At 44.9% G+C, this 23,360-nt stretch overlaps 2 protein-coding genes across 11 annotated transcripts in view; both read right to left on the minus strand.

Annotated features, from left to right (window-relative positions):
* Window positions 1-397: 397 nt before the first annotated feature.
* LOC115207729 (draxin-A) lies at window positions 398-12,849 on the minus strand. 8 transcript variants are annotated; one of them, XM_029775161.1, is made up of 9 exons: window positions 12,635-12,848; window positions 11,209-11,314; window positions 9,843-9,998; window positions 5,285-5,789; window positions 4,730-4,956; window positions 2,004-2,124; window positions 1,389-1,481; window positions 1,119-1,208; window positions 398-969 (listed from the first exon to the last, which is right to left on the minus strand). In XM_029775161.1, the coding sequence occupies exons 4-9, from the start codon at window positions 5,787-5,789 to the stop codon at window positions 857-859; spliced, it is 1,149 nt and encodes a 382-aa protein (XP_029631021.1). In that variant the 5' UTR covers window positions 9,843-9,998; window positions 11,209-11,314; window positions 12,635-12,848; the 3' UTR covers window positions 398-856. The 8 variants fall into 8 exon arrangements, with proteins under 8 accessions (XP_029631021.1, XP_029631023.1, XP_029631017.1 ...); XM_029775163.1 differs by lacking the exon at window positions 11,209-11,314 and having other exon boundaries at window positions 5,285-5,811; window positions 12,635-12,849; XM_029775157.1 differs by lacking the exon at window positions 11,209-11,314.
* Window positions 12,850-13,463: 614 nt separating this feature from the next.
* LOC115207730 (pantothenate kinase 4) overlaps window positions 13,464-23,360 on the minus strand; it is a 30,092-nt gene continuing 20,195 nt past the window's right edge. For 2 of the 3 annotated variants that reach the window (XM_029775166.1, XM_029775168.1), the window contains exons 7-20: window positions 23,156-23,337; window positions 22,445-22,526; window positions 22,185-22,285; window positions 21,849-21,854; window positions 21,091-21,246; window positions 20,854-20,966; window positions 20,561-20,648; window positions 20,152-20,303; window positions 19,948-20,003; window positions 19,783-19,832; window positions 19,488-19,592; window positions 19,219-19,319; window positions 19,054-19,122; window positions 13,464-14,982 (exon numbers count right to left, since the gene is read on the minus strand). In XM_029775166.1, coding sequence (XP_029631026.1) covers window positions 14,727-14,982; window positions 19,054-19,122; window positions 19,219-19,319; window positions 19,488-19,592; window positions 19,783-19,832; window positions 19,948-20,003; window positions 20,152-20,303; window positions 20,561-20,648; window positions 20,854-20,966; window positions 21,091-21,246; window positions 21,849-21,854; window positions 22,185-22,285; window positions 22,445-22,526; window positions 23,156-23,337 — 1,517 coding nt within the window. In that variant the 3' untranslated portion in view covers window positions 13,464-14,726. The remainder of the gene's footprint in view (window positions 14,983-19,053; window positions 19,123-19,218; window positions 19,320-19,487; window positions 19,593-19,782; window positions 19,833-19,947; window positions 20,004-20,151; window positions 20,304-20,560; window positions 20,649-20,853; window positions 20,967-21,090; window positions 21,247-21,848; window positions 21,855-22,184; window positions 22,286-22,444; window positions 22,527-23,155; window positions 23,338-23,360) is intronic. The other variant, XM_029775167.1, reaches the window with a different exon arrangement.

Genomic DNA, 23,360 nt, shown 5'->3' on the forward strand with positions numbered 1-23,360 from the left:
CTGAGAGCAGGGGGCATACAGCCCCATCCTCAGAGCTCCTGTGGCTCTTTGGAACCAACTCTCACATCTGTCTCCACACAGAGTGCTGAGAAGAATTATCCTCACTGGTGTCATGGAGAATAACGTTTCATAAAAGACCCTGATCCCCGTGACTAAACAAACTGAATACATAGAGGTAGCATAATGATAAGAATCTTAACCAAGCCTGCCTCTGCCCTGCCTGTCCATGAAATAGTCAAAGGACATGAACCCCCACTGACTCATATGAGCCATAGCTCGCTCTGTATCATGTGAAACCCTGTGGTATGATGTAACATGAGGTCTTGGACATTTGACATGGCTAAATCCTACACCCAAAAGATCAACCCTCAACACTCAAGAACACTAGGGACAACCGTCATTGTACAAGAATTTAATCACATACAATTAAGTTGAAAAAACACAATATAGACAGAGAGTTCTGTTTGAAGTATTGTATAAATAAAACATAGTTAAACATATAAAAGGAAACTCAAACAAACATTTTTGCTTATCATACTAATTACCTTTTAAAGAGTAGTGTAACATTATCAGTAGAAAAGCAATTGGCAATCAATCCATTCTCAGAAAAGACATTCATATGTACAGGACACAGATAATCAGACACTGCACAGTTGTTGTTTTGGACCTAACGTACATGTACATGATTTTGTGGCATTGAAGTGAGGGAGACAATATGAGTTGGTAGTATGAAAATGCTGAATGAACTATCACTGTCAGGTGATGTATAGCCTGTGTTTTGTCTGTTTTGTCAGAGGGAGTGGTCATGTTCAATGTGTGGTGTGTGTGGGGGCCTCTGGTGTGTGTCTGTCGCCCCTCACACTGTGATGAAGGCACCCTGGTCACTGTTGGCTGACTCTGGCACCACGCAGCGGCCCCTTCGCCTGGTCACCCGACGCTTCCGGTGGAACTTAGCATAGCAACGGAACCCTTAGACAAAGTAATAGGACAATATCAGAGGATGGATAAGCAGGCTACTGACATAAAGAAAGAGACCTTTATCACCTACTGTTTGTTGGTTGTGTTCTCTCAAATCCTCTGATGTTCTGTGGCTTTCGCCTGATACATCCCTTACTCACCTTCCTCGCACATACAGTCGTCATAGCACTTGTTGTTGAGGCCCCGGTTGTGAGGCTTACACTCGTGTTGTCTCAGGTCACAGCAGGAGCCTATAGGAGGGGATGGAGGGAGAAACCATGTGACTTCTAGTTGTAAATTCAAAAACAAATGTTTCACCTGTCACATGGCCTTTATCATAACGATCCTTCTGGAGACCATGACCTGAGCGGTCAGAGGTCAAGGATCAGGGGTCAGGAGAGTAGTGGATGTGCGACAGTTTAGTCACTGACCTGGGAGACAGTCCAGATGGTGGTCACATGGCTCGATGGCATCAGTGTCCACTGTCACATTGCCACTGCTCAGGTTCTTACTGCGCCGCTTGTCTTCAGCATGCAAAACAACAAACAGATTGTCAATAAAGTACTTGGAGTGAATGATTAAACCCAGGCTTAGACAAACAGATGGACAATCAAGCAAACACTTCAATGTCAAGGAAATAACAGATATATCAAACGGGTTTATTCTGTGCTGTGTGTTAAGTACATTCCAAGGGATCATTACAGATGTAGGACAATAATATGATCACCCTGTTGCAGCAGAACTTTCCTGCAATGCAGGCAATGTTACATTTGTAGTGTATTTGAGATTTAAAAAGGATTCTGAAGTTTGTAATTTCCACATTACGAAAATGTATCAACCCCTACAAAAATGTCCATTAATTATAATCCACATAATAATTGAGATTTCTTGTTGCTGCAGGATTATTTTCCTGCTGTAGTAGACTGGCTCAAATTAAGATCCTACATCTGTATGTTTTTTTCGGGGGTGGAGTGAACACATTCACGTGTCACTTTACACCAATGTTAACATTAGCTGTATCTTCTCAAAACATCTAAAGTGCTGACCTTTCTTCCTGGAGGATGGCCAGGCGTCCACTGGCTTCATGTCCTCGTAGTCTGTCCAGTCAAACAGAGTCATGTCCAGAGTGGGCATCACCTCTCCTTGCATCTTGCCCCGGCCAGACTTCTGTAATGCAGAGAAAATACCCCATTACAGCCTCACACCATTGGTCTCTAACTACATTCCAGTATGTTTCTGTTGGGGTGTTGATGTGCATTGCCACCTGGCCCATAAAACAGCCTGTTAGTTGTGGACAACCATGACTTCACACCCCAGAGTGCTTTACAGGCAATCCGTTGGCTACTGAGGACATGGCTACCTACTATACTGTTTATGGCCCTGAGGCAGCATACATACATCATACATCAGATGGTAGTGTTACTACTGGTCAGAGAAGACCTGTGCTGAATCACACAGCTGTGATTTTACCAACACTGTCAACAATGTCCTTCAATAATAAACCCTGAGCCGAAGCAATTTTAAGCAGAAGTCAAATTTAATAAAAAAACTCCTCTGAGGATTACTCATCCAAAACCGATATGTCATAAACTTCAACAAAACTCTTTACATAATGCATATCCTCTGGACCTCTGGGCTGTGTTGACAAAATAATAGCAGGTTATTATGACGTCAATTTGACATTGAGAGGTCTCCTGGTGATGCCTAGAGAGACTGGACCAACCAGGCTTCTGGTGCACATTGATCCCAGCTCATTCCGTCTCACCCCGAGGAAATATTGAGGAACATCAATTAGATGTGGGATATTAGTGCTTGGCTGTTCATTTAGCCAGCAGCAGGAATCAAATATGAATTAAGAACGCTCCCAGCATCCCCGTGTCATTGAACCCAGGTCCACTCCAAGCGAGGCTATCGCTTCTACTTCAGGCCGGTATCTGACAGCTCCTGAATAAAGACATACACACGGTCTCCAAGGTTCTCCGGCAGCTTCTAAACAGCATACCAAGCAGTCAGACAGACCAGACATCAAACACTCACAGAGGCCAGAAAAGCAAGACAGGGCTACAGTAACTCTGGAATTATGGGCCTGGGAGAGAAAAACACCATGGGCCTGGGAGAGTAAAACACCATGGGCCTGGGAGAGGAAAACACCATGGGCCTGGGAGAGGAAAACACCATGGGCCTGGGAGAGGAAAACACCATGGGCCTGGGAGAGGAAAACACCATGGGCCTGGGAGAGGAAAACACCATGGGCCTGGGAGAGGAAAACACCATGGGCCTGGGAGAGGAAAACACCATGGGCGTGGGAGAGGAAAACACCATGGGCGTGGGAGAGTAAAACACCATGGGCGTGGGAGAGTAAAACACCATGGGCGTGGGAGAGGAAAACACCATGGGCCTGGGAGAGGAAAACACCATGGGCCTGGGAGAGGAAAACACCATGGGCGTGGCAGAGTGAAACACCATGGGCGTGGCAGAGTGAAACACCATGGGCGTGGGAGAGGGAAACACCATGGGCCTGGGAGAGGAAAACACCATGGGCCTGGGAGAGGAAAACACCATGGGCCTGGGAGAGTAAAACACCATGGGCCTTTGAGAGGAAAACACCATGGGCGTGGGAGAGGAAAACACCATGGGCGTGGCAGAGGAAAACACCATGGGCGTTGGAGAGGAAAACACCATGGGCGTTGGAGAGGAAAACACCATGGGCCTGGGAGAGGAAAACACCATGGGCGTTGGAGAGGAAAACACCATGGGCGTGAGAGAGGAAAACACCATGGGCGTGGGAGAGGAAAACACCATGGGCGTGGGAGAGGAAAACACCATGGGCGTGGGAGAGGAAAACACCATGGGCCTGGGAGAGGAAAACACCATGGGCCTGGGAGAGGAAAACACCATGGGCCTGGGAGAGGAAAACACCATGGGCGTGGGAGAGGAAAACACCATGGGCCTGGGAGAGGAAAACACCATGGGCGTGGGAGAGGAAAACACCATGAGCGTGGGAGAGGAAAACACCATGGGCGTGGGAGAGGAAAACACCATGGGCCTGGGAGAGGAAAACACCACAGACAACGAGTAGGCTCCCCAGAACAGCGGAGTCCTGTTATTTACCAGTCTAATGAGTGTGTTGGTGGTTTGATAGCATCCTGTGATAAGAGGGATGATAGATGAGAAGGAGTATTTGTATTTGAGGAGCAGAGAAGATATCTAACTCTGTGTGTGTGAGCACTGTGATGCCAGGCAGCATGCTGGGAAAAAGTGACTGACAGATGGCTATGAGGAGGAGGGGCCAGGCAGCTACACCTCGCCACCACACTTCTACAACCCCCCTCATACAAATGAGCCCATTGCCTCCTAGACGTTCAATCATGGATTTACCAGACAGGAATACATAATAACCAAGACAGTAACAGAGAGGGTGTTCTACTACTTGACCAATGATGGTGTGAACTTGACCCCCGAGGCATGTGTTACGTAGATTAGCATAACTATATCCATCATATCTAAAAACCCTTGAGACCAGTCTACCATATTGGCTATTATGTTCCAGCCACCCTCAACTGTTAGGTCATTTAAAAAGCCTGTCTCCTCATTTTTCTGAGATGAATAATGAGCTATGTGATACATTAAGCCCATTATGGAGCCTAGGTATTTCCAAATAGGAAATACAGTCGCTCTTTCTTTACCATGAACACGTGTCTATAAACCCTACAACACTGAGGCACAACTGACAATGGTATTTCTAATAAGCACTCATGTCTTTATGGGGTACCTGTGGTTTGGTGGAGGATGGGGGCAGCGTTGGGAGATGCTCGCTCATCACCGTGGAAACCGCATAGGAGCCGGAGCCAAAGACCGCGTAGATGGGGGAGGGGGGTTCCGTGGGCGGGGTCAATCTGTGAGAGGGGGAGGTGGCTGCAGCGGCGGAGGAGACAGATCCCTCCTCAGACAGATCCCTGTTCTTCAGAACAGAGCCCAGCTCGGGCTCAGGGAGAAAACCTACAATGAGGGAGAGACAGAACAGGGGTGGGGGAGGTGAAGGATAGCCAGACATGATCATATACACCTACCAAGATCTCTCCCTGTTGCCAAGAAAAATGTATTACATTTTTTTTGTTCATTGTTAAGTAGAAAGGTCAACTACTTAAATACTTAATCAATTTATCAATGCCCTATGACAAAATCACAGAATTTAACATTATGTTTCTGTTTTTAAATTGATTAGTATTTGTGCTCTTTTAGAACTCTTTATGGCATTTATAGAGAACTAATCCCAAACAGGCTCACGGCTCATTACCTGATAACCCTAGATCCATTGGGGACTCACCTTTAGTGAGCCGACCCTTATCTCTCCGACCTCCATGTCTCCTGTGGTCAAAGTGGTGCCCATGCCCCTGGCCCCTCCCCTTGCGTGGCCCCAGAGGGTGGTTGTCTCGGGCATGAGACGGGTTCCTGAAGCCCCCATGACCCTTCTCCTGCTCCCTGCCCACAGGACCCATCTCCAGTCTCACCGGGTTCAGGCCCTCCAGACCCGTCCCATCATCCTCAGGCCGAGCTGCGGGGTGCAGGGGCCTGCGGGAGAGAAGCCCAGCCCCAGAACTGGCTTTGGCACCGCGGGACCCCTGGCCACCATGCCCCCCTCCACGCTCCCTACCGTGCCCATGCCCGTGACTCTGGAAGCCCTGATCAGGGTACTGGAGGGCATTGCCACTGCCTGGCAAGGGCTGTGCCAGTCTCCTCTTGGCATGTGTGGAGCCAGGTTCAGCGCTGTGTGAAACAGCCAGAGTGGAGAACAGGAGAGCCAGAGGCAGACACCAGGAGGAAGACATCATCTATAAAACACAGAGCCACCTGCTGTAAAAATACAACAGTTTTCAGTACACTCATTCTATATTTTACATGACAAAATGGACAGAAGCAGCTACATTATGATGACACAAACATACGATGGACTAGGCAGGTGAACTATACTTCTCAGAAAGTCCAGAGTACATTCAAATATACAGTATGTAGACAAACTTGTCTCCTCATCATGTTTTATATAATCCCTACAGAACAGAGTGTTTCACACCATCAGTCACTGCTGATTGGTGTGATATCCCTCTGTGAGTGCCTGTGGCTTTGAGCCTCTGCAATGGAGTCCTCCACCAGGCAGCCACACTATCCTCCTCTGTCATGGAGTCCACCACCAGGCAGTCACACTATCCTCCTCTGCCATGGAGTCCACCACCAGGCAGCCACACTATCCTCCTCTGTCATGGAGTCCACCACCAGGCAGCCACGCTATCCTCCTCTGCCATGGAGTCCACCACCAGGCAGCCACACTATCCTCCTCTGCCATGGAGTCCACCACCAGGCAGCCACACTATCCTCCTCTGCCATGGAGTCCACCACCAGGCAGCCACACTATCCTCCTCTGCCATGGAGTCCACCACCAGGCAGTCACGCTATCCTCCTCTGCCATGGAGTCCACCACCAGGCAGCCACGCTATCCTCCTCTGCCATGGAGTCCACCACCAGGCAGTCACGCTATCCTCCTCTGCCATGGAGTCCACCACCAGGCAGTCACATTATCCTCCTCTGCCATGGAGTCCACCACCAGGCAGTCACACTATCCTCCTCTGCCATGGAGTCCACCACCAGGCAGCCACACTATCCTCCTCTGCCATGGAGTCCACCACCAGGCAGCCACACTATCCTCCTCTGCCATGGAGTCCACCACCAGGCAGCCACACTATCCTCCTCTGCCATGGAGTCCACCACCAGGCAGTCACGCTATCCTCCTCTGCCATGGAGTCCACCACCAGGCAGTCACATTATCCTCCTCTGCCATGGAGTCCACCACCAGGCAGTCACACTATCCTCCTCTGCCATGGAGTCCACCACCAGGCAGCCACACTATCCTCCTCTGCCATGGAGTCCACCACCAGGCAGTCACGCTATCCTCCTCTGCCATGGAGTCCACCACCAGGCAGCCACACTATCCTCCTCTGCCATGGAGTCCACCACCAGGCAGCCACACTATCCTCCTCTGCCATGGAGTCCACCACCAGGCAGCCACACTATCCTCCTCTGCCATGGAATCCACCACCAGGCAGCCACACTATCCTCCTCGGAAGACCCCAGACAGTACGCTGTTCCCTTGTCCTCTGTTCCCAGAAGCACTCAGTACCACCATATCATAGCCTACTCAACCTTCCACCATCCCTGATGCTGTGCTACGGCAGCACTCATCAGTCCTAGCTGTAATCATTACCCTCTTGTGCTAGCCTCTCAAGCTGCAGTGGCTCTTTAGGAGCCTATATAGGACAGAGAGATACAGACCCTTAGTGCTGTAAAAATGTGTTGTTAAAATGAATTTCCCGGTCTGTCTTTGGCCTTGGAACATCCTCTTCATCATAAGATGCTTCAGCCGTTCTCCACCACAGCCTTGCATTATGTATACCTGTGGGCTCTAGGAGCTGCATCTCCAACCCACCTGTCTATTTATTATAACAGTAAGAATCAAGTGTGAGGTCGATATGATTGAGAAATAATGACATAACCCAATTAGTGGCACTGCCACTGAATGCACTAAGGAGATCAAAAGGTGATTGGTACAGTGGGACTTTCTAAGAATATGGGCATGGGGCCTGAGGATTAATAACCACTAGCTAACTGACCGACTTCATTTGTATTCAACTCAGGATGTCCTAGTAAAATGTCAAAGTCCTTGTTTCTAACCCCCTGGTCTAGTTCATGTGAGTTCATTTGGGCTGTTTATTAAAAAGAACAAGGTGAGTTTCTGTTCCTCTCTGATGGGTTTGGACCATCCATCGCCCTGGCAACGCAGCATGACTGCTCTGCCCCTGGCAGGCCACTCTTTTATGTTAAAGACAGACGACGATGCGGCCCATACAGAAAATCTATAGGGGAGAAGTATTGACCTGCTGCTGCTGGGGTGTTGTGGGTCGATAGCCTTGCCTCTTCAATCACACACACACACACACACACACACACACACACACACACACACACACACACACACACACACACACACACACACACACACACACACACACACACACACACTTTGAAACACTCCACCCTGAGGTTTACAGTGAGTTATTTAGGTGCTTTGTGAAAACAGGCCAGGACTAGGAGGTTGTGTTATGGGGAGGAGGAGAAGCAACTGCTGTCAAGGGGAATGTGTGGTGCTATTGCAAGCAGGTCTGTATGGGGATTAGACACAAACTGCTTTCTCTTGCCTGTCTCTGGAGGGGGTTCTACCCACAGTGCAGTTTGCAAACAACAGTGGGACGGTAGCTGCTTAGATGAGACCTTTATCTTCTATAACCTTACAGTGTGTCTGAGAGAGAGGTAGAGTGCCATTTCCCATACAAAGTGTTTGGTCAGGCTTGATCTCATCCTCCAGCCCTGTACATTTGACACTGCTGTGGTAGAGAAGGGTATTTTTAATCAAAGAACAGAGAGACTTCCCAGAAAAATGGCATCGCTAGAAAACACTCTAGCTTGTTGGTCTGCTCAGTTCTGGAGGAGTGAGATCCATGAGGCCTTGCTGACAAAATGAACCAACCAACCAGTCCCAAAAAGTAAACAGCATCCAAATGCACATGATGTACTGTACATATTGACTGAGCCTAGACTCATTGGAGATCACAGAGTCCTCTGAAATTAGTGTGCAGATAATGGGGCACAGACACAGAGGCTGAGCAGCAGCCTGATTGAATGGCACCACAAATATTTTTCTCTCACATAAAGAGAAAAGGGGCGCCACCATAGAAACGGAGTGGACTGCTAGTCGGAGCCTGAATAGCCCTGTCGCCTTAAAAGGAAGGCGGTGGGTAACAGAGAGGGGCACAGAGGCAAAGAGCATCCTTGCCTAGCGGAGCCCCTTCTCCTTTGGCCCTTTCATGTAGCCGTTAACAGGTGGTCCTCTGAGAAGACTCAGGATGGGGGTGGTGATAGAACACTCTGGGGTGGAGTTCTCAGCATCTTCTGATGATAAGCAGCCCCTACTAAACAGTGTATTATACAGCACTGTGTGATATAGGTAGGACGCAGCAGGGGTTAGCATCTGGCGCCAAGGCGGTGGCCAGGCCAGAGGGGCGAAACCAAGTGGCCAGGCCAGGGGGGCCAGGCCAAGCGTGAAACTCTTTCTGAAGACAGAGAGGGCTTTGAGAGCACATGAGGAGGAGTAGGATACAGTATGCGGTGTACCTTCAGTTTATATACATGGAAAACTGTGAACATATTGAACAACCTATTGAAAAACTGAGGAAGAAGAAACCATGGTAGCACAGATTCTGAAGAACGTTGTAGAACGACTGCACATCATGAGTTGCAGGCCACTAGCTGGGTTAAAACAATTGAGATGAATTAGTGTTCAGACAGAGGTAGGTCCAGTGATGATGGGTGATCTAGCAGTAGAGTGCAAAGGGCCACCTCTGAGGCCTGGTTCATTAAACACTGAGATCTGAGACCTCTCTCTGGTCCATGACCAATTGGTCAGTGCTCAACAATATCAGGCCCTGACATGCTTCACAGAAGCCCAGCTTACAACAGATCATGGACACAGCTGAAATGATAGTTTGAAGAGGGCCTCTGTGGTAGTGAGGGGAGCAGCGAGGCAAGGTGAGGCGAAGCAGGGGAGGTACAAGGCACTGGGCTGGCAGTGGACTCTGTTTTATGTGCATAGATAACTTCACCTGCTGGGCCACAAGCCTCCAGAAGCCATCTGCTCCTGTCCTGTTGTCTCTCCTAGCAACCAGCGTGGCCACGAAGAACGACCAAACAAAGACCCCAAAACCCCCGGAATCATTCTGGGTTTACATAAAGAGATTACAGGCCCATGTCTAAAAGCACATTTATATCAGATGATTTACCTGATTAGCAGTGTTCCGTCAGGTTGCAGAGTGTGTGCCTTCTGTGTAATGTGACAGTGAGAGGACAATGGGAAGTCAGGAAGGGAGGGGGTGGCTGGGCTCAGGTGGACTCTGGTCCCTGTCCCCGTCACATACGGCTCACTGGAGAACAACAGACTTCACACCAACCAGATCAGAAACGCATGACTAATTCACCATCCTTTCTTTGCTCCCCCAGTGAACAATGCCAATAACCCCCCCACCCCAAAACAAAACTAAATGTGAGGTCTTGTGGTAAACACAGCTGGTGATCCACTGCGATAACTGTACACTCTAGTCAAAATAAAAATGCATAGAAAAAGATCATTCAATAGCCTGTATATTTAAATGCCCAAGAAAGGATTGATTTCTCAATCATTTGGCAAACTTAAATGGTCAATGGATGCCTTCATGTATCTATTAGCCAATTAAAATATGCTGTTCATCAGGTGTTTGCCATGTAATTAACACATAAGGTTCTCAATGTTTACCAACACTTAACTTTCATAAGTCTGATTTCCATCAGATTTCTCAACAAATACTTTAGGAAAGCTACTGAAAGCACTATAAAAATGTGTTTCCGCAAGTAGTATTTCAACTGCCCAATCAAGAGAGCAATAGTAATGGCGTCTTTTTGTAGGCACTGACTCAACCTATGGGAAAATGGAGTTTTTGTAGGGTTTTTGGATAAATGCCAAAAATAAGGTATGTGGTAAACACGGGTTTAGGAGATCTTATATGTTTTGTTCTATAAGATAATCTTCAGCAGCTAAAGTCACTTTTTGTGAATTTTGAGCCCATAACGGCAACATAATTCCTAAAGGTCATGTTAACCGACTGATATGTCATAGAACAAAACATATAAGATCTCTTCAGACGGTGTTCATCTCAGACCTTATTATCGGCGATTATCCCAAAACCCTATTCTTTCCCCATAGGAACAGCTGAACGAACCAGAGGTAACTCATTTCTGGGTTTTAGGACTACAAGCTGGCGAGCTCTATGACCGCTGATTTAAACAGTTTGAATTCTTCAGCCCTCTAGAGAACAATATTGGAGATTTCATACCATCAACTGGGAGCTTTTGCGGTTCTGAGTGTGCAGCATTATCCGCTGAGCCCCTGCAAACTGCTCAGTGTGATGAGAGCCATAAGGAAGGCCCATCTGTCAGCAAGTGAACCGATGCAAAGAAGAGGCACAAACTGATTCTGTGGCAATTTCGTTACAGGTACAACAGATGTGGGGCAAGATCGAACATTGCCACGGTTGCACAGCAACATCACAGACATCCCGCAATGTAGCCATTATCTTCCTGTAGAGCACGCTCAGTGCACACACACACACTCACAGCGGGGCAACCTCCTCCAGATACCCACAGAGCAGAGAGAGAAACACGTTCCAGCAACGCTCTGAGACACAAACAGCACCAGGAGAACAGAGCTACAGACATCCCACTGAGAGGAGAGAGAAAGACAAGGGAGAGACAAAGAGACAGGGGGAGGGTAGGCCAAGAGAACAGAGACAGACAGACACAGCGAGAGCAAGAGAGAGAGACAGAGAGAGACAGAGAGAGAGTATTTATCCAGGGCAGGGTTAATTGGAACAGTGACAGTGGAATATCTCTCTCTCATTTGATGTCACACAAGGAGACCAGCTGGGTCCACTGTTCAAAAACCAAAACACAACAACCAATCAGACTGAACCAACCTTGAACCCAAAAAGATGACTGTTGACAGCATATCACACTCATAAGATGGTGGTCTACTAACCATCTCCATTTTAGTAGATCACCAATGTAGTCCATAGTGGAGGAGATTGGCAATATTGGCACAGCTCACTGCTTTACCTAGCCTACCCATTATATGAAGAGGCAGCATAGTGATAGTGTACTAAGAAGTTATCTACGTAAGTGGAATGGGGGAATAACTTTTGTTAATTAATTGCTGGTTAGGCTACCATAAAGTCATGATTAATCTTTCAATATTTTCCTTGAGTATGTTATTATTTTAATGAAATTTCTCTCATTAGTGAACGTGGACTGGATATGAACCCCAGATCGCCCTGCTGGGAGCTTCACAATCAGGTCTCTCCACAGTTCTTAAAGTGATCACATTCACATTCCTGCTGATTGGCTTGCTTTTAATTAACACCCTTATTAATGATGAGTCCACAAATATTGTACACCCACTGTCTCTGCTTTATATTCATTTACAGTTGATTAATAAAATGCATGATTCTCACATGGAGACAGCATACCTAAAATCTCTCACTCCCTCTCTACATAATTGCAATATATGATTGTCTCTTTTAACACGTTCATTAATACTCTTTGGGCTATTTTCCTGATACAGAACAAAAACAGAATATTTTTCCCCCATATTAGAATGACTTTCCCCTATGCCAAATAACATAACACATCGTTTTGTTCAGACATGATTATCATAATACGTACCACTAAGCAAGTACGAATATTGAAGGCACTATTGAATATAATAAAAAGGCAAACAATTTCACATATTTCTTTCAATTTAGAATATTTGGCTGCCACGGTTTCTATCTTGCCTTCAGTGGAGTTCATTCATATAGCCTAATAACTTTATAGGAGAAACAAAAGTGGGTGTTATTAATGCACTAACTAGTACAACATGTAGTCTATTGAATGCAACAATATAAAGCAAAATGAATGATACAGATGGCACATTTGGTTGCCTATAGTTCGTTATTGCGACAGAGAACCTTCTTTAACACTTGAATAAAATGACAAATTACCTTACCCGCGTTGGTTAATCCGTTGAGATTGACTATTATTGCAAAGGGAATTCAGTCATATGGGATGACCGATATAGTTTGATAAAGCGCACAGGACTCAAATTCCGTCTGTGTAGGCTCCGTTCACGGTCTGTGTGCTGGTCGTTGGGATTCTATCTGGTTTTTGAAGAGTCACCGGCTGGAAGCGCGTAACCGTATGCGCGTTCATGCGCGGACTGATGTCCACGTTTGTCACATTAGGTGAGGCGCAAGAGAATAGGTTTCCTGAGCGTGCGATAGGATACATCAATTTGTCGCCAGTGTTGGCTGGTAAAGTGAGAAACTGTCTAAATGTAATCCTTCTTTGATCAAATTATCACCTTCGTGAATTATATAAAGTTTCCTACATGCAATGGGAACTGAACATTGAAACAAGTAGTACGCAAACAGTGCGTACACAAATGTGCATCAAATAATTTCGCAAGAAAAATAAAACTATACATAATTGGGTTTCTTCTTGTGTAAGAATATTGTACAACTTAAGAACCGGCATCCGTTCATGTGGCAGTAGAGGGTAATGAAGAAGTTGAGGCACAGCATGTTGTGGAGGACCCCCTGCTTGGCACGGTGCATTATAAGCATGACTCCCCAGCAAGAGCGCACAGCGAGCAACTACTGTGCCACACACACCAGCTCTCCATTCTCACATAGCGCCACCGGCACTAAAAACGCTTTGATGATTCTAGAGTAGTGCGTTGTACTCCCTCGCATCCTAGCAGTTATCCACTCCTCTCAACTCCCTAAAATTCCATAAGTACCGCCCTCCAAAATCAAGAAACACAAAGAGAAATTGCATTACTTTAAAATAAATTCACATTTAATTACAAGTGATTGTAAAGAGAACAATAATTTCCCTAAATGTCTGTGCATCATGAACTTAAGTAATGCAAATGAATTATATTTACACATGTATTTACAAATGATAATACACAATATCAATCCACAGGTTAAGCAAATAAAGTCATGGAAACATTTGGACAGCAACACCTCAACCCAAACAAACTCCTTGAATTTACAAAGGCTGCCAACAATGTTATTGATAAAAAGATAGCTTAAAAACGTGCTATAAAATTACCTTAAATACACTTTTTGGATTGACAACTCAGAACATCCAATGAATAACAAAATATCCGTATCATTAATTTGGTTGTTAGGAGCTCATGTTCACATGAAAATACTGCCACCTTCTGTAATTACACTTTTTAACCCCTCAATAAAGTGCTAAAAATTCCCTGCAACATTTTAGCTTCTCAGGCAATGACAGTCACAAAGTGAATAATCTCAATTGACCTAGCGGCAGTGATGAAAGGAGGAAAATCTTGAGATTCAAAAGGAAGACAGAACAGAAACCCATAGAAAAGCCACTTTCATGTAGCCCCTGGTAACAAACATCCATGTTTCTCCTGCAATAGAAATTAAACCAGGTTGTTTGCATTTTGGACGAGCTATGCTTTTTATCACTCCCACCTCAAGGCACATCTACCATATATTTGTGAAGCGTCACCACAGATTGCTATAATTACCCTGGTAGCACAGCACTCGCAAAGCATCTCTTCACCACTGAAAGGGGCACCTTGTTGTCATGGTAACCATTGGGATGCTGTGAGTAAACAGCAGGGTACTAATAACCTGTCTATAAATGCAGTTAGAAGAGGATCTCACTTGCATTAACAGTCAATCTGCAAAGAGGACACATCTACCACTGACAACTTTGTCTGTTCTGATACCATAACTAGAATTTTGGCAGTGATCTGCAAGAACACAAGATGGTGCAAAGTATGGTTGTATATTCAAAAAAGGAAGACATTTAAACATTGAGGTTACTAAGCAATGTTATACTCTACCCTGTTTTGACATCCTTGCTAAAATAGGCTGCCAAGTTTTCAAATCAATCCAAGCCCACTGAAACTGATCTTAAAAAACTCCTCCCAGTACAATCTGCATATCAATCATGAGTGGGTGAAATCAACCCGATTACAGCTAGCTGGACCTCTCCAACTAGTACCTGAAACAGTTCAACCTGTCCCATAATCAGACTTGAAAAGGAGAGTGATGAGATCATGACGGCATCACTGGAACATGATCCAGGGCGGTGGGTTTTTTGTCTGGTGGCACCTCGTACTTGAAGACCACACTGAAGAGCTTGCCTCCCAGTCGGTCAGCCAGCCAGGAGTTCTTGATGACTGCCATCTTGAGGCTCTCGCAGCTCAACAAGGCATAGTAGTTGGTGTGGATGGCCCGGCCCATGCCCTCGATGATCACCAGGTCTGTGTGGCGTTCCCGCACAACCCCAGCCAACACCTTGTCCAAACGGCTGAGTGGGGAGAGAAATTGTCATATTTACAGGAATAACCTTAAACATGTATATTAGAAGAAATTACTTAGTAACTACACTGAACAAAAATATACATGTAACATCCAACAATTTCAAAGATTTTACTGAGTTACAGTTCATTTAAGGAAATCAGTCAATTGAAATACATTCATTAGACCCTAATCTATGGATTTCACATGACTGGGAATACAGATATGCATCTGTTGGCCACAAACACCTTAAAAAAAGGTAGGGGTGTGAATCAGAAAACCAGTCAGTATCTGGTGTGAACACCATTTGCCTCATGCAGCGCGAAATCTCCTTTGCATAGAGTTGATCAGGCTGTTGATTGTGGCCTGCTGTCCCACTCCTCTTCAATGGCTGTGCGAAGTTGCTGGATATAGGAGGGAACTGGAACGCGCTGTCATACACGTCAATCCAAAGCATCCCAAACATGCTCAATAGGTGACATGTCTGGTGAGTATGCAATCCATGGAAAAAACGTGGACATTTTCAGCTTCTGGAATTGTGTAAGGATTCCTTGCGACATGGGGCAGTGCATTATCATGCTGAAACATTTATGACGACATGACAATTGCAGGATCTCGTCACGAAATCTCTGCATTCAAACCGGAATCGATAAAATGAAATTGTGTTTGTTGTCCGTAGCTTATGCCTGCCCATACCATAAGAACTGGTACATTATTGATACTGACCCACAATTGAAAACCACTTAAATATCCCCCACGTATGGTTTTTAAAAGACCCCCAAACGTGAGAGATATTGTGATTAAATCTGATTACCCACCGGAGAAAAATAAACCTTTTTGGACAAGGTTCCAGAGGGTAATTACAAATGTGGCCGATGTGCTCAATGTAGCTTTACGTACAAAGGCAACTCATTTACCCACCCTCGTACAGGACAAATACATACGATCAAGGGCCTGTTAACCTGCATGTCCAACAATGTTATTTACATGTTGAAAATGTCCTTGTGGTCTGTCTTACATAGGGAAAACCCGTAGAAGCCTTAAGACACGGATCAGTGAGCACTGCAGCAATATACGGACGTGAGAAAAAATCTGGTTGCTGATCATTTTGTACAAGCTGGACATCCTATTAGTTCTGAGATACATTGGAATAGAAATGGTCAAGATGTCACACAGGGGAGGGGACATTGAGGAAACTTCTTTATGAAGAGTTTGACTTGAAACCATTTTTATAGTTTCAATATGTCTAAATAGGTTTTTTTAAATCCTAATTGAATATTGTATGTATATTACTGTAAATATTGATCACATTCCCTGTGTATGATCATATATTTTGATCCATTGAATGTTAATATATGAAACTACGTAACAAATATAAAAATAATTACCTCCTATTTCAGGAAGTGATGTCACTGAGTACTGCCCCTATATATAGGACCTTTCACCCCCACCTGGGATATGGATGTCTGATGTAGAGTTCGACCGATTATGATTTTTCAACGCCGATACCGATTATTGGAGGACCAAAAAAAGCCGATACCGATTAATCAGCCGTTTTTTTCCCCTCATAATAATGACAATTACAACAATACTGAATGAACACTTATTTTAACTTAATATAATACATCAATAAAATCAATTTAGCCTCAAATAAATAACGAAACATGTTTAATTTGGTTTAAATAATGTAAAAACAAAGTGTTGGAGAAGAAAGTAAAAGTGCAATATGTGCCATGTAAAAAGGCTAATGTTTAAGTTCCTTGCTCAGAACATGAGAACATATGAAAGCTGGTGGTTCCTTTTAACATGAGTCTTCAATATTCCCAGGTAAGGAGTTTTAGGTTGTAGTTTTTATAGGAATTATAGGACTATTTCTCCCTATACGATTTGTATTTCATATAGCTTTGACTATTGGATGTTCTTATAGGCACTTTAGTATTGCCAGTGTAACAGTATAGCTTCCGTCCCTCTCCTCGCTCCTACCTGGGCTCAAACCAGGAACTCATCGACAACAGCCACCCTCGAAGCATCGTTACCCATCGCTCCACAAAAGCCGCGGCCCTTGCAGAGCAAGGGGAACAACTACTCCAAGTCTCAGAGCGAGTGACATCACCGATTGAAACGCTATTAGTGCGCACCCCGCTAACTAACTAGCCATTTCACATCGGTTACACCAGCCTAATCTCGGGAGTTGATAGGCTTGAAGTCATAAAAAGCTCAATGCTTGAAAAATTGCGAAGAGCTACTGGCAAACGCACAAAAGTGCTGTTTGAATGAATGCTTACGAGCCTGCTGCTGCCTACCATCGCTCAGTCAGACTGCTCTATCAAATATCAAATCATAGACTTAATTATAACACAAAGAAATACGAGCCTTTGGTCATTAATATGGTAGAATCCGGAGACTATCATTTCGAAAACAAAAAGTTTGTTTCAGTGAAATACGTAACCGTTCCGTATTTTATCTAACGGGTGGCCTCCTTAAGTCTAAATATTGCTGTTACATTGTACAACCTTCAATGTTATGTCATAATTATGTACAATTCTGGCAAATTAATTACGGTCTTTGTTAGGAATAAATGGACTTCACACAGTTCGCAACGAGCCAGGTGGCCCAAACTGCTGCATATACCCTGACTGCTTGCACGGAATGCAAGAGAAGTGACACAATTTCCCTAAATATAAGAAATTCATGTTAGCAGGCAATATTAAGTGAATATGCAGGTTTAAAAATATATACTTGTGTATTGATTTTAAAGAAAGGCATTGATGTTCATGGTTAGGTGCAATGACAGTGCTAAATCATCACCCATTTGGCGAAGTAGGCTGTGATTCGATGAGAAATTAACAGGCACCGCATCGATTATATGCAACGCAGGACACGCTAGATAAACTAGTAATATCATCAACCATGTGTAGATAACTAGTGATTATGTTAAGATTGATTGTTTTTTATAAGTTTAATGCTAGCTAGCAACTTACCTTGGCTTCTTGCTGCCCTCGTGTAACAGGTAGTCAGCCTGCCACGCAGGCTCCACGTGGAGTGCAATGTAATGCAGGTGGTTAGAGAGTTGGACTAACAAGGTAAAAATCTGTCGTTCTGCCCCTGAACAAGGCAGTTAACCCCCGTTCCTAGGCCGTCATTGAAAATAAGAATGTGTTCTTAACTGACTTGCCTAGTTAAATAAAGGTGTACATTTTTTTTTTTATAATAAAAATTAGAAATCGGCCAAATCGGTGTCCAAAAATACCGATGTCCGATTATGAAAACTTGAAATCGGCCCTAATTAATCGGCCATTCCGATTAATCGGTCGACCTCTAGTCTGATGAAGACCTAAGGGTCGAAACGTTGTTAATAAATACCACCTGGAAGCATGAGCAGCAGTGTGCGGCGTTTTCCTTTCTGGTTTCCATGAGTTTGCCTACAACTCCAGCACCTGCGGAAGTACCTGGATGTGCGCATGTTCTTCAGCTTTGGCACATGCCCATACCATAACCCCACCGCAACCATTGGGCACTCTGTTCATAACGTCGACATCAGCAAACCACTCACCCACACAACGCCATACACACTGTCTGCCATATGCCCGGTATTCTTGAAACCGGGATACATCCGTGAAGAGCACACTTCTCCAGTGGCAATCGAAGTTGAGCCTTTGCCCACTGAAGTAGGTCCCAACGCTGAAACTGGAGTCAGGTCAAGACCCTGGTGAGGACAACGAGCACTCAGATGAGCATCTCTGAGACGGTTTCTGACAGTCTGTGCAGAAATTGTTTGGCTGTGCAAACTCAGTTTCATCAGCTGTCTGGGTGGCTTGTCTCAGACAGTCCCGCAGGGGAAGGAGCCGTATGTGGAGGTCTATGCTGGCGTAGTTACATGTGGTCTGCGGTTGTGAGACCGGTTGGACGTACTGCCAAATTCTCTAAAACGACGTTGAAGGTGGCTTATGGTACAGAAATTAACATTCAATTCTCTGGCAACAGCTCTGGTGGACATTCCTGCAGTAAGGTTGTTTTTAAACATAGTTAACACAGGTATGTAACGTTGAAATAGAATTCATACATACGAAATAAAACAAACCTTAAGTCTAAGCAAGGAGAGCTGGAGCCACTCTGGACTAGCGTCAACCTGTCCTCCTTCACAGCAGACCTGAAAAACATATTAAATGACATTGAAATGGTGGGAAAGGACCACTGGATCCATAATCCAGTCACAAATGCAGTGCTAAAAGACTTAAATACTCACTGTATGACTGGATCCATTGCAGCTATTCGTTCAGTCAAGATCTGCAGCTCATTGTTTGTCACATCATTCAGAGCTGGGCTTGAGTTGCTGGCAAGGACTACCTGGAAAACAGCAAATGCAGGGTGTCAAAGGCCCAAAAATATCATAAAGTGGAAAAAAGTAAATATTGCTTCGGTCACCTTGTTTTATTAAACCCAGTGTGTATTTGAAGGGGTGGTGAAGGTGACAGTGTTTCAAGATATTAGGGGGTGGACAGTGTGGTTCCTTACCTCTGTTCCCCTGCAGAGAAGCTCTCTGACAAATGGGAAGACTCCCAGTATGATGTCTATTCCACTATTATCTACGAAAAATAATGCACACTTATGAGGTGGGCCCTGCAAAAGAAAGCCAGCAGGCATGGTATTCAATTACTGTTCCACAGCATCAAGTCATACACATCTTTGGGACAAATCCTAAATTGAGATCCAGGCACAGAACTTCTGTGGAGCTTAAGTTAGGATGTGGCCCATAACAAGAATACAGCTAATATAATCAAAATGTAAACACTAACTTCAGGATCCTTACCTTCAGTCTCTCGAGCCATTGGTCATAGGTGTCGACAAGCCACGGCCTCTCTATGGAGAAAACAGGACTGTCATTATGTAGCCTAAATAGGTTACAGCAGCAATATAAAATGCAGGATCCATTTAAATATCCAAATGTTTTCCCAGTCAACAAGGGCTTTCATACCTTCCAATTGCCGTTTCGCCTGTTCAAAGCCAAACTCCGGATCAGACTCCAGAACACTAAGTGAAAACGTGAGCGACAGTCTTTGTTCATCCAAAATTGCCATATAATTCTCAAGAATATACACACACATACATAATAGACAGAATTTGTCATAATAATCCTACATAGTCCCAAATTAAGGAGTGCAGACTCATTAAGACTCACTCTGAAACAGCCTTGGCTCCCCAGTCAAAAACATTCCCAGCCAGGAGGCCCCTGACCAGGGCAAACTGCCTCTGCTCCCAGCTCAGCTCCTCCAGGGACTTGACTGCCTTCTGGAAGTACTTGAGGGCCATGTCATTCTCCCTCTGCTTGATCTGTGGAAGATGAAGACAAAACTGAAACACAGAAGCCTCCTCCCACTTCTCACAGCTAATCTACCACATTAGCAAATCATATAATGACAGACACTAATCAAGGCAAGTGGACATGAAATTACATTAAAATGCACCCAAGACCACACGTGTAAGCTTCATCATTAGATGACCAGAAAAAGAGAAGCACTGGAGCATGTATTGGGAACCGTGAACAGAGAAAAAGAGTGCTATAGAAGAGCTATAGAATCCAGTCAAACCTTTGAGTAGGGGTCAGGGAAGTTGAACTCGTTTAAACAGTGTTCTCTTGTGTCTAAAAGACTTCTGACAGTGAGGGATCCATAAGCACTACAGGTGAGAAGAGAAGTACTCTACATTAGCAGACAGAAACACAAACAGATTGCACAGGAAACAGTGAGACTTCATGTACAAGAGTCAATCTCATCCACTACTTGGGAGGCCTTCAGAGATATGCATCTACATAAATGATCAAGAAACAGCTCTAGTAGTCTAACAGCCTTTAAAAAGGATCTGCAGCTGTGGCTCCCCTTACAAAGGCTGGTGGCGGAGGGTCTGCAGCTTGTGCAGGTACTTGTGCCGGAACTTCTCCGCTCGTTCAGCAGCCTCTGGAAGATCAGGCTGGCTGGCCACAGCTCTTTTTACCACCTGTCCAAAGCACATCACCCAGATCGGCAATTTTAAAAGCAACCAGGTTGAGGACTCGCTGTGTCAACAAATGCAATGTGTGTGTATTGATGAATCGACCAGTAGAAGATGCTCTGCCTCTTACCCCATCCAGGGCCTCCTCAAAGCAGTAGAGCCAGTACTCCCGTGCAAGGGCATCCTCTGAGAGGTCCACTGTGTCTGGGATGTAGGAGGACGGGTCCTGCAGCAGGGGCAGGTTCACAAGCTGCCTCTCCAGACGATCCATCTCCAACATGTCAAACTGGAGCCGGACAAGAGACACACTAAGCACTGCACATAGTGCTGGGCTAATGCACTCATCAAAGTGAAACCAAAGCGACTCGACTCCTTCAAACGTCACAAAAAATGCCAATATAACCGTTTTCAATACACCACCTAGTGGTCAGTGAGCTGACAATAGCATGTGTCAAGCTCCATATCACTCATGGACAAGTGCACTGTTAGTGCAGTCGACACACACATCAAAGTATCAAAGATTAGATGTACCCTATACGGACTCCTCACACCAGTCAGTGCCTTGAGTATGCTTTTAAGTTCAATGTCTAAGGTGAACAGACCTGATTACTATTCTCCAGTGTCACAGGTGATTTTAAGGTTGGTTATAACACATCACAACACAATTCAAAACAGTGACTACTAAAAGCAACACTTCAAACGCTGTTAAACAATGCAATGTGAAAGGAAAAGGCTGGCATTTGGCAGTTAACGCAACAACTGTCTCTCTGAAACCTTATTTAACCCAATGTGAATGTTAGGGCAGGTGTAGAGCTACAAAGCCAGAAGCAAGAGGAAATATTTAGCCCTAATCAAACCACTATACACAGAGCATGGGGAAGTACTTACAGGAAACTGAGGAAAGGGTTACAGTAGGTAAAGGAGATGTAAGATATGGTGGATATGAAGAGAAGAGATGAAAACAATCAAATGTTAGATGAAATTATCAATGAAGATTGTCGTCACACCAGGCCTGTGGATTTTAAAAAGGACAGCGGTGGTGACATTTCCACAGAAAATATCAAATCTACAATTATCTCAGAAATCAGATAAAAGGGTGGTGGGGGGGAATTGCTAAAATGGTTAATGAAATGTCACCAAAATTACATGGCAACAAGTGGGTTATGAGCACACCCTAGTGGTCCAAAGCTGACCTTAAGGTATTTTCTTCTCCAAAGGACTTACTGTTCCACTGCGTGCACGTTGCATGGGGTTCAAGTCTGGAGAGGTACTCATCAGGCCAGAGCTCCCAGCATAGTTCTCCCCCCAACTGTACTGGTTAGGATCTAGATAAAGTGACAATTATAATAACAGTGAAAACGACTCAAAAGAAAGAACTTCTCATCAACAGGAAAATGCACACCAAACCAAGAGTGTAATAAGGCATGACTGCCAGTGCCACTTTCTGTCATGAAGAAATTCCATAGAGGAAAACATCGACTTACTGTCTTCCTCTGCTCCCTTGAGAAAGGCACCAATAGTCCCCAGATAGCCTTCATGTCTCAGGAACAGCGCCTGGACTTCACCCTGCAAACAATTTTTTTTTTTTAAAGAACGAGGATTACTTATGCAGAGTTCGGGTTGTAAAGGTCGCTGGGGCTTGGGGAGATGGTCAGTGGACATGTGGTCAGTTAATGAAGGTAGAAGCACTCTTCCTCAACTGTAATCGGTTCTGGATAGGACATTCAGAAAGAGCTGTTAATTTATCCAGTCAGAAGGAACCATTTTTAACTCTCATTACACTTGCAGATACTATCATGTAAAAGTAGCCTATGGGGACAATATAATCAAACCTGTCATATCAATGTTTTAGTTTTTTCTAACAGACCACACAAATGTCTCTGAAAACGTAAACAATTTACCTGTGAGGTGACTGGAGTCTACCTGCTGTGTAACAGAACCCAAAGACATTCTGAATACATTGAATTCAGGAAAAAGGGTACATTTCCATGCTACTGTGTAAATACAGCAGGGCATATTTGATTGCTGGTTTTCAAGCTCTGAACCAGGCCCAAGGGACATATCCCTGATTTTAGTCAGCTGACATCAAATCAAGCTCTTTCAGGGCTAAATCTAGAGCTCAATCAAACGTACCTGAGAGCAAAACCTGGATTGAGAAAGAAATGCTTGTTTAGGAGGTACATTGGGGGGCTTGCCTTGGTGAAGAAGTTGATACTGTAAGTGATGGTGTGCATAGTGACAGGGTGTCCTCGGATGAAGAAACCCCCAAAGTAGACCCTGGTCAAGTTGTGGAGCCGGGCATAGAGGCATGCCAGCTGCCCAATGTCATTGCTGATCATATGGAGCAGGCTCTTAGCCATATCTTCTTTAGAGAACTCTAATTCAGGAGGAAACAAAAGT

The sequence above is a fragment of the Salmo trutta genome, chromosome 14, assembly GCF_901001165.1.
Source record: "Salmo trutta chromosome 14, fSalTru1.1, whole genome shotgun sequence".
Classification (NCBI taxonomy): Eukaryota; Metazoa; Chordata; class Actinopteri; order Salmoniformes; family Salmonidae; genus Salmo; species Salmo trutta.